General features: G+C 42.5%; 1 protein-coding gene across 1 annotated transcript in view; it reads right to left on the bottom strand.

The window, feature by feature from the left end:
* Positions 1-12,408, bottom strand: part of PRTG (protogenin) — a 90,512-nt gene extending 78,104 nt beyond the window's left edge. The window contains 2 exon segments of the mRNA XM_055793827.1: positions 11,274-11,576; positions 12,321-12,408. Of these exon segments, the coding sequence (XP_055649802.1) occupies positions 11,274-11,576; positions 12,321-12,408 (391 nt within the window).
* Positions 12,409-12,713: the final 305 nt, after the last annotated feature.

Here is a 12,713-nt window from a genome sequence, read left to right as displayed (position 1 = left end):
CACTTTCAACTTCTATTGAAGATCAATGATAAATCTGCTTGCAAACTGGGGGCCACAGGGTCCTCTGCATAAATAGGCATTAAAAGCAAGATTAAAAAAGATCTGGTGGTACACTCACTTATGCTTTTGGGGAGGGGGTGGGGGAAGGAAGTTTCACCCTTGTAATTTGGGATGTGCTATGTACAAAGTTTCTCTCTCCTCGGGCAAAACGACGGTATCAAGCCAGAACTCCCAGAGAATATTTCCAGTTAACATCAATTTGCCGGATGTCACAGACAAGTTTAATGAACAAAATGATAAATGTCTGTCAATGGCTTCATAAAGTCAACAAATTCTCGTTACAAAGAACATACATAATGCACAGTTCTGCCCGAGGCACGTGTTACAGTTATTAGAGGTTTACTAGAGATTTTGATGTGGACAGTGAAATAGTAATTTAACAATTTACACTAGTTAATTTGCTGATAAGTTACCTGAACAATTATTAATATATTGAAGATTGTACAAGCAGGAGTAAGCAAAAAATTATTTAGAACTCTTCTGCATGTTCAAAGATCTTAAGATTAATTTTAAAGTTTCTTTGAAAAGATAATGGCTTATTTGAAACTTCCAGTTGTAACAAGTTGTAAAACAAAAAACAATACTGTGTAATACTGAGCTGGTTTTATTGTACATTGCAACGGCTATCAAAACAGCTTTTTCTCAATCATAATTATGATCTGGTTTTGAAGTGACAGCCAGACCACTCGAGACAAGATATTACACTTCTGTTGAATCATTTTTACCTCATCTAAATTTGGGGTCAAAACTGACCTCGAAGTATCTTATGACACTTCCCTCTCCGGCCACAGCTGTGAAAATAAGCTCCACTGGAAGACTGCCTCTTTGCAGTCATCAGACAGGAATAAGAAAAGGGGGGTCACCAAAAGCAGTTTTGCAAATCCAGAACAATGATAATAGCATATATGTGAGAACTTATAAACAGAAAAAAGAGAAGGGGGGAAAAAAAAAAGAAAAGAAAAACCCGCCAAACATGACTACATGCAGCAAAAAACTAGTCTGTACCTGACGTGAAAAAGAGAAAAGAGTGCGAACATGGGAGAGGACACAAATGATGAGAAAATCCCAAGTATCAGAACACAGCAGCAAAGAAACAAGCTTTTCTATTTGATACTTTTTCCTCTCCTTAAGGCATACAGGACATTGAAGTCTCTCAATAAAGCATAAAAGAACTGAAAATCCCTTTTTGTAAACAGGCTGATGGATGACCTTTAGTGGGGGGACAGAAGGCTGATCATTGCTACTTCGCATGAGAAACTCATGCTGCAAAGGTTGAGGGGATATAGAAAAGGAAGTTATTTGTCTAACACTATTTTATCTTATTTTGTCTTTAATCTGAAATGGCTCCAAGAAGAGCCAAAAAAAAAAAAAAAAAAAAAAAAAAAAAAAGAGTATATCATCAAAGCTTAAAACCCTCCTGACTGAAAGATTCAGAAAGACCTTTGGTGTAATCCAAGATTTTAGAAGCAAGTCATGTGTATCTATCAGAGTGTCCAAAGATGAGCTAATACACATGTGGTAAAATTACACTGATCAATTAAATATCCAAAATTTTTTCTACTTTTATAATTCTATCAATTTGTCAGTGATACCATTAAGACACAAAGGTTTTGCACAAGAAATTCTGAAAATTTATACCGAAATGAGAACAAATGGTGTGATCATTCAATATGAACAGGATTATTATCTGAAGATGCTAAAAATTAAATCCGAAGATAGAGTTGCTTCTGTTCATAGAACCCCCTCCAGTTTCCAACATTCACGCATCGTTATACACAAGACACACATCACAAGCTATAAAGACATGGTTTAACTGCCCCCAGCCATGTATTAAAAGAACACCAGATGACATGTTTAATGCTTGTAATAACTTTTACGTACCCCTTACCCCTGGTCAATCAAGTGATTATTTCTTTCAAAACTGTCTTTCATACGCAAATCATTTCAAAATGGAACTACTGCATCTCAGAACTAAAGAATGAATTTCCATTATACATACTTTTAAGACAAGGTAAATCATTGCTAATTTTATATTCAAAATCATGATTTTAGCATGTTCTGAGGCTGGAGGACTAGACCAAGGTAAGTTTTGCTGCTCTGGTGTCAATATACCACTCAGTGCAGCCTGCAGCTAGAGACAAACTCTTTTCTCCTTGCTGAAATACTGTACTCACCCCACCTAAAGCTGCGATTCAGAAAAGCCTGCCAATTTTGAAGAGAACTGTGAACTTATACAGAATGGAATATGTTGCCCATTCTGACATCTACTTAAACATAGGCATGGCAAAGATGTTCCACATCTGAACACAGATTTGGCGAATTGCGATGTTTTGAGACAAAATTCATTCTACCACCAGTCCCTTTGCATCAGCCAGTATGTAGGAAGTTTTCTTCCTAAGATTCTATACATGGGAAAGGCTGTCAAAGATCCTCTTTGCAGTTAAGAATCGTGCTTTTCACAACAGATTTCTGTCATAACTCAGAAACAACAATGACCTTACTCCACTCCTTGCTGTCCAAGAGAACTTTACCAGGGCTCCTACAGCAGGCACCGCTTTCAAACACAGTTCTTGTCAACAGCCGGAGATGTAATTTGCTCAGTAGCACTCTATCATTGAAAAAACTGGTAAAATAGAAGTTAAAGCATAACTGTAAGGTCTGAAGAGGAAAAGTGTTGACCACTGCCTATAGAAGGGACGGCTGAGATTTTGATTGGGTTACGTTTTTTAATACTGACTTAACTGAACAGTGGCTCAGCTGTATTTTCTCATGTAGCAATGTCTCTTAAAAACAGCCACTGAGAGAATAGTTTAGTGTCTGCTGAGGTATCCAAAGGCAGGACTTCCACACTTGCAGATTATTAATCATTTTTGCAGAAAAGAAGCCCTGCTCTTTGGATTTTCATTTTCCCCAGGCTTATCTTTTTCTTTTTTCTTTTTTCTTTTTTTTTTTTTTTAAGAGAAACAATTCCTTAGTTTATGTTATACAAGGTAAAACTACAGGAGCTAACTGTTTCTTGTACGGTCATTAGTTTAAACCAATGCCCAGATTTAGCGACAGGAAGAAATATCCCAAGTGAAAGCATTACAGTTGCACTTCTTTTCTACTTCTCTATCATTTCTCAAGATCACCTGAGATATTTTCATCGAACAAATCCCCTACAACCACAGAGATGTAGGATATAGGTGGCATCCTTGTGCCCTTATGCTCTTTTCCTGTATTAACAATCCCAGACAGTAAGGACAGATTTCTAGAAGGAGCTAGGTCAGACTGCATCACATGCTCTCTGAGCCTCACAAGCTTTCACACCCATGACTGCAGGAAACTCTACTTGATAAGGTTTCTACCTGTTTTCTAGTTTTATGACAAAAGTTCTTGTCTGTTTTCAATTTTGCTAGACCTTTGCAATCAGTGCACTTCCATTTATTTCGTATTTCAGAAGTCATTCCTTCCCTCAAAACTCTGCCTATGTGCAGAAACAACTTCATAAGATCATTTTCAAATAATTTATGGGAATAACTGTGTTTTCTTACCACTTTATACAGAAGAGGAAATCAGTTTATACAGGTACAAACCCAAGAATCACAATTACAGAAGATTAAGTCACTGCACTCCTTGCTGACTTCCTCCCTCCCCAGTAGCTAAGTCCCCAGTAACCCTTCCAGAGATGGTAAAGCAGTACTTTGGTACATTGCAACTTTTGCCTCAAATTAACGATTAATTTCTGATAACAGCTTTGGATATAAAGCTTGCCAGTGTTCCTGCGTCTTTCATAACAGGTTCATTTCCAGTATTTCACTCCTCACACTGCATTCTACTGCTCTGACATGCAGTAAATAAGTAGGTACACGTTGAATACTATCACAATTGCTACCATGAAGTGCTCAGGCTAGAAGCAAACTTCACTCCCTCAAGCTTAAATACTGAAAAATTCATAGTTTTCCCATCAGCCAAACTCAGGCAAAACCCTGACCACGGCAGGAATTTTAAAAGCTGTTTAGTGTCATAGTGCCACAGAAACAACCGGCAACTCTGAAACCTTTACCCCATAAGTTACAAAGATCACACACTCTGTCATTTTTGGGTTATGATAATAAAAAGCTAAGTGAACTTCACAAGTACACAGCAGACCTATGGGCATCTGGGGGGAATGATACCTAGATCCTGTTTCCCTAAGCCACAGATGCTATCAGAAACCTACCAGAAGCCCAGCAGAGACAGGCAATTGAGAAACAAGCACTTTGGAACAGAGTCTCAAGATGGTAACTGTATTATCGAGGTGCCACTTAGTTTATTTTGCATTCATGAGCATTCACATTGTTAAAAACAAAAAAACTTCCACTCACCTAAGAGATCAAATTTTATTTCATTGGAAAAACAACAAAAAAACCCAACTAACCAGAATTACTGTTGAGAGTTATGAAACAAACCAAAAGCAATAAAGAAAATCTGTCTAGTACCGCTTATTTACATTTTCCTCTAATACATTAGGAAGGCCATCTCCCTCCAAAACTGTTACATATAGAAAAAATAACATAGGAGGTCACAGTAATTTCATAAAGTAAGTCACAGACAAACCCTCCACACTCCACTGGTTTCACAACCATCTCCTTCCTATGCCTGCTCTTTATCTCAATCTATTAAAAAAGTAGTAATTTCATCCATACAAACAAAAAATGTTTCCACTATAGATGTAGGCTTTGGAAGGCTGCCAGATGGATTTCTAACTCCCGACACAGATCATCTAGTGTGATTTTTTTTTTTTCACCTCTAGCTCAATTGCTGAGACAATCAACTTTAAAATGTAGACGCTGCTTAGACTGCTGCTGCTTAAAAGCTACATGGAGGTTGACCCTAGTAACTAATGTTGACCATACAACCCACACTTACTCAACAAAATGTGGAGACTTGACATTGTTGATTACTTTTTCACTTAGGTGGTGATTACCAGTTATAAAGACTGGAAGTAATCAATCCCAATTTAACAGCTGGGCCTATTGATGAAACAAAAAAAACAATGCAAAACTAAACAAAAGATTATGTCCACAATTTTGGAGATAAGATGTGGAAAAATACAAAAAACTGAAGAAAACACACAAAAACTAAGCACAAATTTGCCCAACAATGGAAACCACCATATTTCTGTAGGAAAACGCTTAGTAACTTTTAAATTCTTCCTCCAAGATTCTCTTTTGTCATTGTCTTAAATTGTTCTGCACACCATCAATAGCCACAGCTGTTAAATTGTGAAGACGTGACAACAAGTCTCTAGGCAAACAACTGCTCAGAGTGAGATCCTTTTCTTTAGGATAATCAGAGCTGGCTGACAAAAGGGGGCCTTATTGAATGCCCTTTCAACAATTTCTACACCAAGAAATGCAGAGAGAGGGAGGAGGAAGCAAGGGAGCAGTGGGGGGGAGCACCACACTGCAAGAACAGAACAGCATCCCTTGCTGCCATACACTGGTTTGCCAGTAGAAAAGAAATCTCAACAGTTAGTGTACATATCACACGTAGATCTTGCACCAGGTAAGAACTGAGTGCTTCTAGTCACAGCTCTGAATAACTTCTAGCACGGTATCATGCTTTCCTTCAACATTTCTCACATAGGTGAAGGTTTTACTAGCTATACAGTACACTCCCAATAAGACTGGGCATTCCTTTAAAAAGAAGCTGGTAAAAACTTTATACATTATAAAGTCACAGTGATAAAAACTAGTAAAAGCCATAATAGCTTCAGCCTTACTAGCTAGGAAGAAAAGCAAGGGTATGAAATGCCTCACTTTGGCATTATACTCAACACAAACTTGAAACTGAAGTGCTGAGGAAAGCCATGAAAAGCTTACTTCTCTAGTAACATGGTAGTGGAAACAAACACTGTTCATGTGCACTAAGTAATGTTTTATACAGTTTTTTTGTCCTGGCAACAATACAAAAGCCGATCCTTCAGCCTGTGGAAGAGCTTTTACAAGTGCAGATCAGTCACTGCTGAAAGAATAGGGAATGCCCTAGTGCCAAAAAAAAAAAAAAAAAAAAAAAAAAAAAAAAAAAAAAAAGAGAGAGAGAGAGAAAAAAGTAACTAGTGGTTATGTCTTAAAAGAATGTTGACAATTTCTTCTGTAAAGGTGCTGTAGGACTTCAGGTCAAAAGGCAACTGGGGGAGTTCTAGAGGAAAATTCTAAAAGAAAGAGAGTTCAGAAGAGAATATTTGCCAGTTTTCTTATTTCTTCAATGTATCTCAGTCAAACAAGAAAAATCATACTGCTCTTCTTCACTGTTATCAAGTGACATTGCTGAGACATTAAATGTGCTCCTCCTGCCTTCAGTACTGGAATTTAAATGCACAAAGGTTCAGTCATGCACACTCTCACCTTAGAAATGGACTATACTCTCAGGACATTCAAATCAACTAATCAAAGCAATAGCAATAATGCAGCACTTGTAAAAACCTAAAGACGTTCCTCAAACTGTCCATATGCACACCAGTTCTACGGCATTAAGACTTTCCTATCTCTTAATACAAGATCATTGTCTACAACTGTCATTTCACTTCCATCTCAGTCAAAAACCACTTCTGCTCCCTAACCCCACCCTTCCATCTCAGGATTTGTTCCTCTATCCATTATCATTTAAAGTAATTAAACACACCTTTGAGGTCTACATGCATTTGGAAGACACCTGAAACGACAGATTCCATACAAACTGATAACTGTATTGTTAGACCACGGCTGTTAATCCCTTCATTTAGGGCAAGACACTAAAACTAATTAAAAAAAAAATATTAGTAGCAGAAGGGCAAAGTTTTTGCCTACACACATGTTCCACAAAGACTTTAGTTTGCTGAACATCTATTTTTGTGACAGTCTAAGTCTCAGTAGCCTTCCTCTGTCCCCACTAAGTCTTTCCACCTCCACATCACTCCTCTCAGTTATGCCAGTGCAATCGCTGTGAGTGGCTCCATGACAAACCGCATCAGGGAACTCATTTGGGTTAACACCATCTTTTGTTTTAATTCTATTATTTTAACCCAGATCAATTCCCTGTTCAGTTAACCACACGTGCAGCTGTGCCCACACAAGGAACAGCACAATGCAGAAGTGGGAACAAACAGCTGGAACTGCTAAGAAAACATGACTGTCACAGTACAGGATAAGGCTCAGCTGGATGCATTCTTAAATGCAAGTATTTAAAAGCAGAGCAAAAGATGCTACTTGGATATTAAAACATAAATATTGCTCATTATTGGCACAACAGTGGGACCAGAAGTCACATCACTGCCACAGCAGGTAAGCAAAATTGCAAACCCTCCACAAAGTATACCCTGCTATGTGTAAAAGGCCCAGCATTTTGCAAACTGCAGTGCAACACGCACATGCAGTTTCCCTCCAGCAGCATGTTCCCAGAAACCTTCCGCTTGCACAACCTTCACTCTTGCGAAATGCAGAAGTCTGTACATGAAGAATTGGGCTTATGTTTCCTGTAATCCACAAACATTAAAATCAATTTAGCCAAGTTACAAGAGAAGAAAGGGTTATCTAGGAACTCTCCTACCCAGTTGTATATATCCCATCCAACCCTCTTAAGACTTCAATTTCCAGTTTTTGTGAAAAGGAAATAAACGAGCACCCTGTCCAATCACTGCCCAAAGCCCGTGTTGCTAGCTTCAGAGCGCGATCCACCTTCTCCATTTATCGTTAACACCATCTCCTTGGAAGTCTAGTTTTATTTTTAGACAGCATCTTAGTTAACTGTGGTAAAATAGTCGTAATTTAAAAATGCAGGAATACAAAAAACTCAGCCTGTTTTTTTCTGGCTGATTCCAAGTTGTACCAAAAGTGTTAGACTTTCTCCACAGTCTACGTTCCTTTTACATTCCATTCGAGAGACCTCTCTTATTAGCACAGGCAGCAGTAAGTCGAATTTTGAGTAACTCATACTCTTTATTATTAGTGTTTTACCCCCACATGTTGCCTCACAAAAGAACCACACAGGAACCTCCTCCTCTCCCCCCCCCAACAATAACCCTGCTTTGGAAGCAACTACAAGCATGTACTGAAACTAGTATTTATTTTTACCTAAGCAGTACCTCAGCCCCAGAGTTTTCTTTAAAAAAGTAGGGGGATCTCACCGAAAAAAAGCCCTAAATTAGTCAAATTCTTTTGTGCATGGATGAACAACAGGAAAGCAAAGCCTTGGGGCCTCTGGGGAGGAACCCTGTCCCTGCAGACCTACTCTGATGTGCTCGGGAGATAAGGCTCCATAGTGACACTTAAGGAAAGGCCTGCTCACATTTGAATTTCTGCATTCCTCAAGAACAATTCATGGCAATCACTAACTTTGCAGAGGAGCTACATGAAAGCTTTGGCCAATGAATGAGGGTCATCTGCTCTTTATCACAAGGGTAAACCTCATCCTGGCCAGTTTCTAACCTTTTAACCCTGTGAATTCTTAATTTGCACATGAATAATGGAATTCTTGCCAAGAGTGCAACCTTCAGCTTCCAGTTCCTAACTTTAGAAACCAAGACCTGATCTCCTTGTGTGTTCAAATCTTAAACTCTTGGACAGATTAAAGTTTTTGATTTCCAAATGCCACACTAAACATTACAATTCTGAAGCAAAAGATAAGCTTACTGGCAAAAGCTCTGACCAGGCAAAGTAAAAGAACATCCTCGCGCCCTGCTGCTACCAGTGACTGAAGACAGAGAGTTTGCTTTTTTCCTCCAAAGAAAGAATGCCCATTTAATGCCTATTCTCCACCTGTTTAATATGTATAGTTCCTTCTGCACCCTGACCACAAGGTAATTTGCCTTCCCAGCAACACACAACTGCTTCTAAGCAAAATTGTAAGCCTACAAAATCCCTCACAAGACTTTTAATTTATTTCACTTGAAACATCTGTGAAGTCTGATCAACTCACGATAGCAGGCAGAAACACTGTAAAAATGAGATATAAAACTAATTTTGCGCATGTGTTATGGGCTTCAAAATATAATGATACAAATTACTGCCTTATTTCACAGTTTCATAGTAAAGATGACATTCTGAAACCAATCAGATTGGAGTATGATTCAAAAGAGGCGGCTGCTACATAGCATAACTCCATGTTTGGCCACTATTAACCACTTAATCGCTAAGTCAACAGCACCTACTGTGATCATTATGGATCCACAATCTCTTCCAGTTTTCTCCAACAGCCATAGGAAACCTTTCAAGTATGCAAAGAAAAAAAGAAACCTTTTGTCACAGTCTGGGGGAGGGGGCTGCAAACTAAAAGTCTCTCTCCACAGCATGCAATCTGTTGGTTCATAACTCTTCCTTGGCGAAGGTCTTTCATTATCAAAAAATCAAAACAAAATTAAACCTTCTTTCTGGTGAAATAATGTGCATGTGAGAAACAAACATTTATAAAAGTTCAGTAGTGCCTGAATAAAACCAGATACTACAAGTATATTACTATGCTGTACTACGATAGTGCTCTGTACTACTTTTCCAGAAGTTCTCTGATACTGAGCACAGAGCTTATACTGCAATGTCTCCTATTTAAAAGGGCCCTAAATTTTCCACGGTCCTACACATGGGATCCATCAGCCACTGCTTTACTTTATATTTATTTTTAAAAAAATAATCTTATCCTCTTAAGAAAGGTTTTCTTCAGTCTGTTAATGAAACCCAATGATGTGAATTTAAATAACAATACTAATACTTCATTTTTCCCCTTTTTATGCAAAGTACCCAAGAACTGCTTGGTCTATTAATCCTGTATATGAGTAAGATGCCATGACACAAAAGTAGTAAGGTTTCTGAAATCAAGAGTTCACAGATCAGCCTCTTACAGCATGTGAAAACCTCATCGCGTACTTGGAGCCACCTGCTTCCAGGCTGGTTTTCAAATGCCCAATGCTGTCACTCACTGGACAAGGAATTTCACACCTTCCTGGGATATCTATGGACAGTTTTTATACTCAATTCAGAAGCACACAGAAAAAATGACAGATGTTAACATTGAGCCATCTTTTAACGTAACTTAATGTTCCAATTGCATTAACCAGTTTCAGACTGAATTTGGTAAAACTTGCAATTTACAACTAATGTCAAGTTTCCATTGAGGTATCAGCACCACAGTTTCATGCAACTTGCTACTGAGAAGAGGGTTGAAGAGGTCAAAGGAAGCCTTTTCCTATTAGATTAAGTTCATCAGTTGAGTCCTATTATACAGGGAACATGAGAAGACTACATAAACTGTGTACTCTCTGCATTACACTTCCTTTGCAATGACTCTGTGTACCTCTGGAAAGCAAAAAAAATCATAGAATCATAGAACAGTGTTGTAGAAGCAGTCTACTGGCAAAGCTCTGCACTGGCATAGAAAGAGGCACGGCATCCAGTTCCCAACACGCATCTATTCCTCAATACATTTAAAGATGCTAGGAAAACAGAGAGCAACATGCACTCAGGGTCAGAATGTTAAAGCCATAAAGGTACTTACACACAACTATTCCCTTCGCCATTCATCCAGCAGCAGGGAGTCACCCTAGAAACGTGACTCTCACATCCTAGTGGAACCACCTAACAGGCCCTTATGGTCTGTTCCAGAGGAATCCCAAAAGGGACAGCACCTGCATCTGCTTGGCTGAACACACATTTCAGAAAAGCAAGGGCTTGGTAACATAACCCTCACGGGTGCCCAAAAAACCTTTCCTCTCTTTCTCCTCCCAAAGACAGCCAGCTCTGTTAACCACTCCGCCCTACCTCAAGATGACACAACACAACGTCAAGCTATAGAACAAAGAATCATATTTTTTTTTAATCAGATTTGCGAATAACCCTTCTAAGGCTGCCTGAACAGCAACTGGGAAGCAAGACCCAGGGCTTCTGTAGCCCGTTGCAAGCACAACTGCACATCACCACCTGCTCTGGACACCAGTGACCCACATGAGCTGCCCACACAAGGCACCACTGCCCATGAGGTCTCACAGGTGGCTGCACTGCTTCTGACACATCACGTCCTTGAAAAGGGGATACCACAAGTTTTGCTCACAATCTTTAAACACTTGAAATAAAACCAAGGTTCTGCAGTATTGACTTGCACTTTGGGGGTTTTTTGTAATTTGTCTTTTCAGGTACACAATCAAAACAAGACGTCTGTGTGGTGTTCAGGGAATTGCTGTCACAAACTCAGGAGCAGGTTAACAAACAGGCGCAGAAACTTACTTGCTAGTGTGAGGTGGCTTTTTTGACTGAGAATGGCCCCATATTTGTTCAGAGCTAAACACTGGTAAAATCCTTCATCAGTCAGCTCTCCTTTCTTTCCTTCCACCTCACTGATATATAACGAGCCGTTGGATAAGGTGTAGATCCGTTCACTTTCAGATACTTTGCCTCCATTTTTCAGCCACGTAATAGTTATAGGAGCTTCTCCACGGGCTTGGCAGTCTAAAACCACCGGATCCTTCCTTGAGACAGTAACATCCTGAGGCTCTTTCACAAAAAACAGTTCGCTAAAGCACCACACTCCTAAGAGAGAGGGAGAAAGACGTCGCCTGTCAGTAGGATGCGCCAGTTGCCGAGCGCACTGGCGGCGCCCCCGCACGCCGTAAGCGCTGTGGAGGGCTCCCAGCCCTCCCAACTGGGAAAAAAACTCCGGAAAAACTCCGGGAAACCCGCGGGGCCGGCTCCAAGCGGAGCAAAGGCACCACGCCGTGCAACACCCAGGCGTTCGCCTCGTTTGCCAACGCGCTGTGCCAACGGGCCAGCGAGCCAGAGCCCGCACCGCCCGCACCGGCAGCGCCTGACCCCGCGGGGGCGGCCGGGCACCGGGGACCCCCCGCTGCGGCGGGGCTGCCGCACAGGTGCGGCCCTCGCCGCGCCGCTCGCTGATTTCACGGGCCCGCCAGCGGAGCCGGCGCGGGGCGGCTCGTAAAAGGCTGATTTTACAGGGCATCGTTAGCGAGAGCCCCGCGCCAGCGAGCGGGGGGTCCGCAAACCGCCCCGCGCCCCGCACGGCCCCGCGCCCCGCACGGCCCCTCAGGCATCGCGAGGGCGCGAGCTCGTGGCTCATTAACGGTCGCTCCTGCCGGGCGCGAACCCCCCGCGGCCCGCTCGCGCCCCCTGCCGGCGGGGCGCCCCCCCCACCCCCCGCCCGCTCCGTCGCGGCGCGAACAAAGCGCGGGGCCGGTTCCCGCTCCGGCCGGTCCCGCCGCCTCGGGGTTGATCGAGCCGGGAGCGGGCGCGGGCGGACAATGGGGCGCGCGGACCCACCTGGCAGCGGGAGCAGCAGAGCCCGCAGCAGCGCCCGCAGCAGCGCCCGGCGGCGGAGCGGCGCCATTTAGCGGGAGGCGGCTGGCATGCCCCGCCGGCCCGGCCGCCGCGAGAGAGACCGGTCAGCGGCCGAGGGGAGGAGACAGGGGACGGACGGAGCGGCCCCGGCGCGCCCGTCCCGGCCCTACTCTCCGCATCTCGTCTCCATTGGCCTTTGGGGAGGAGAGGGGCGAGGGGCCGGGCTGGGCGGGGGGCGGGGGAGGGAGGGCCGCGGCTGGACGGGGCGGGCCGCGGGGCGGCCGCGGCGGACAATACCCCGGGGCGGGGGGGGGGCGGCAGGAGCCGCTGGCCCCGCGCACGAGGGGCGACGGGCTCTGGCGCCATCTGGGCCGA

This window comes from Falco peregrinus, chromosome 1, assembly GCF_023634155.1.
Source record: "Falco peregrinus isolate bFalPer1 chromosome 1, bFalPer1.pri, whole genome shotgun sequence".
NCBI lineage: Eukaryota > Metazoa > Chordata > Aves > Falconiformes > Falconidae > Falco > Falco peregrinus.
This window is presented reverse-complemented; position numbering and strand designations above follow the sequence as displayed.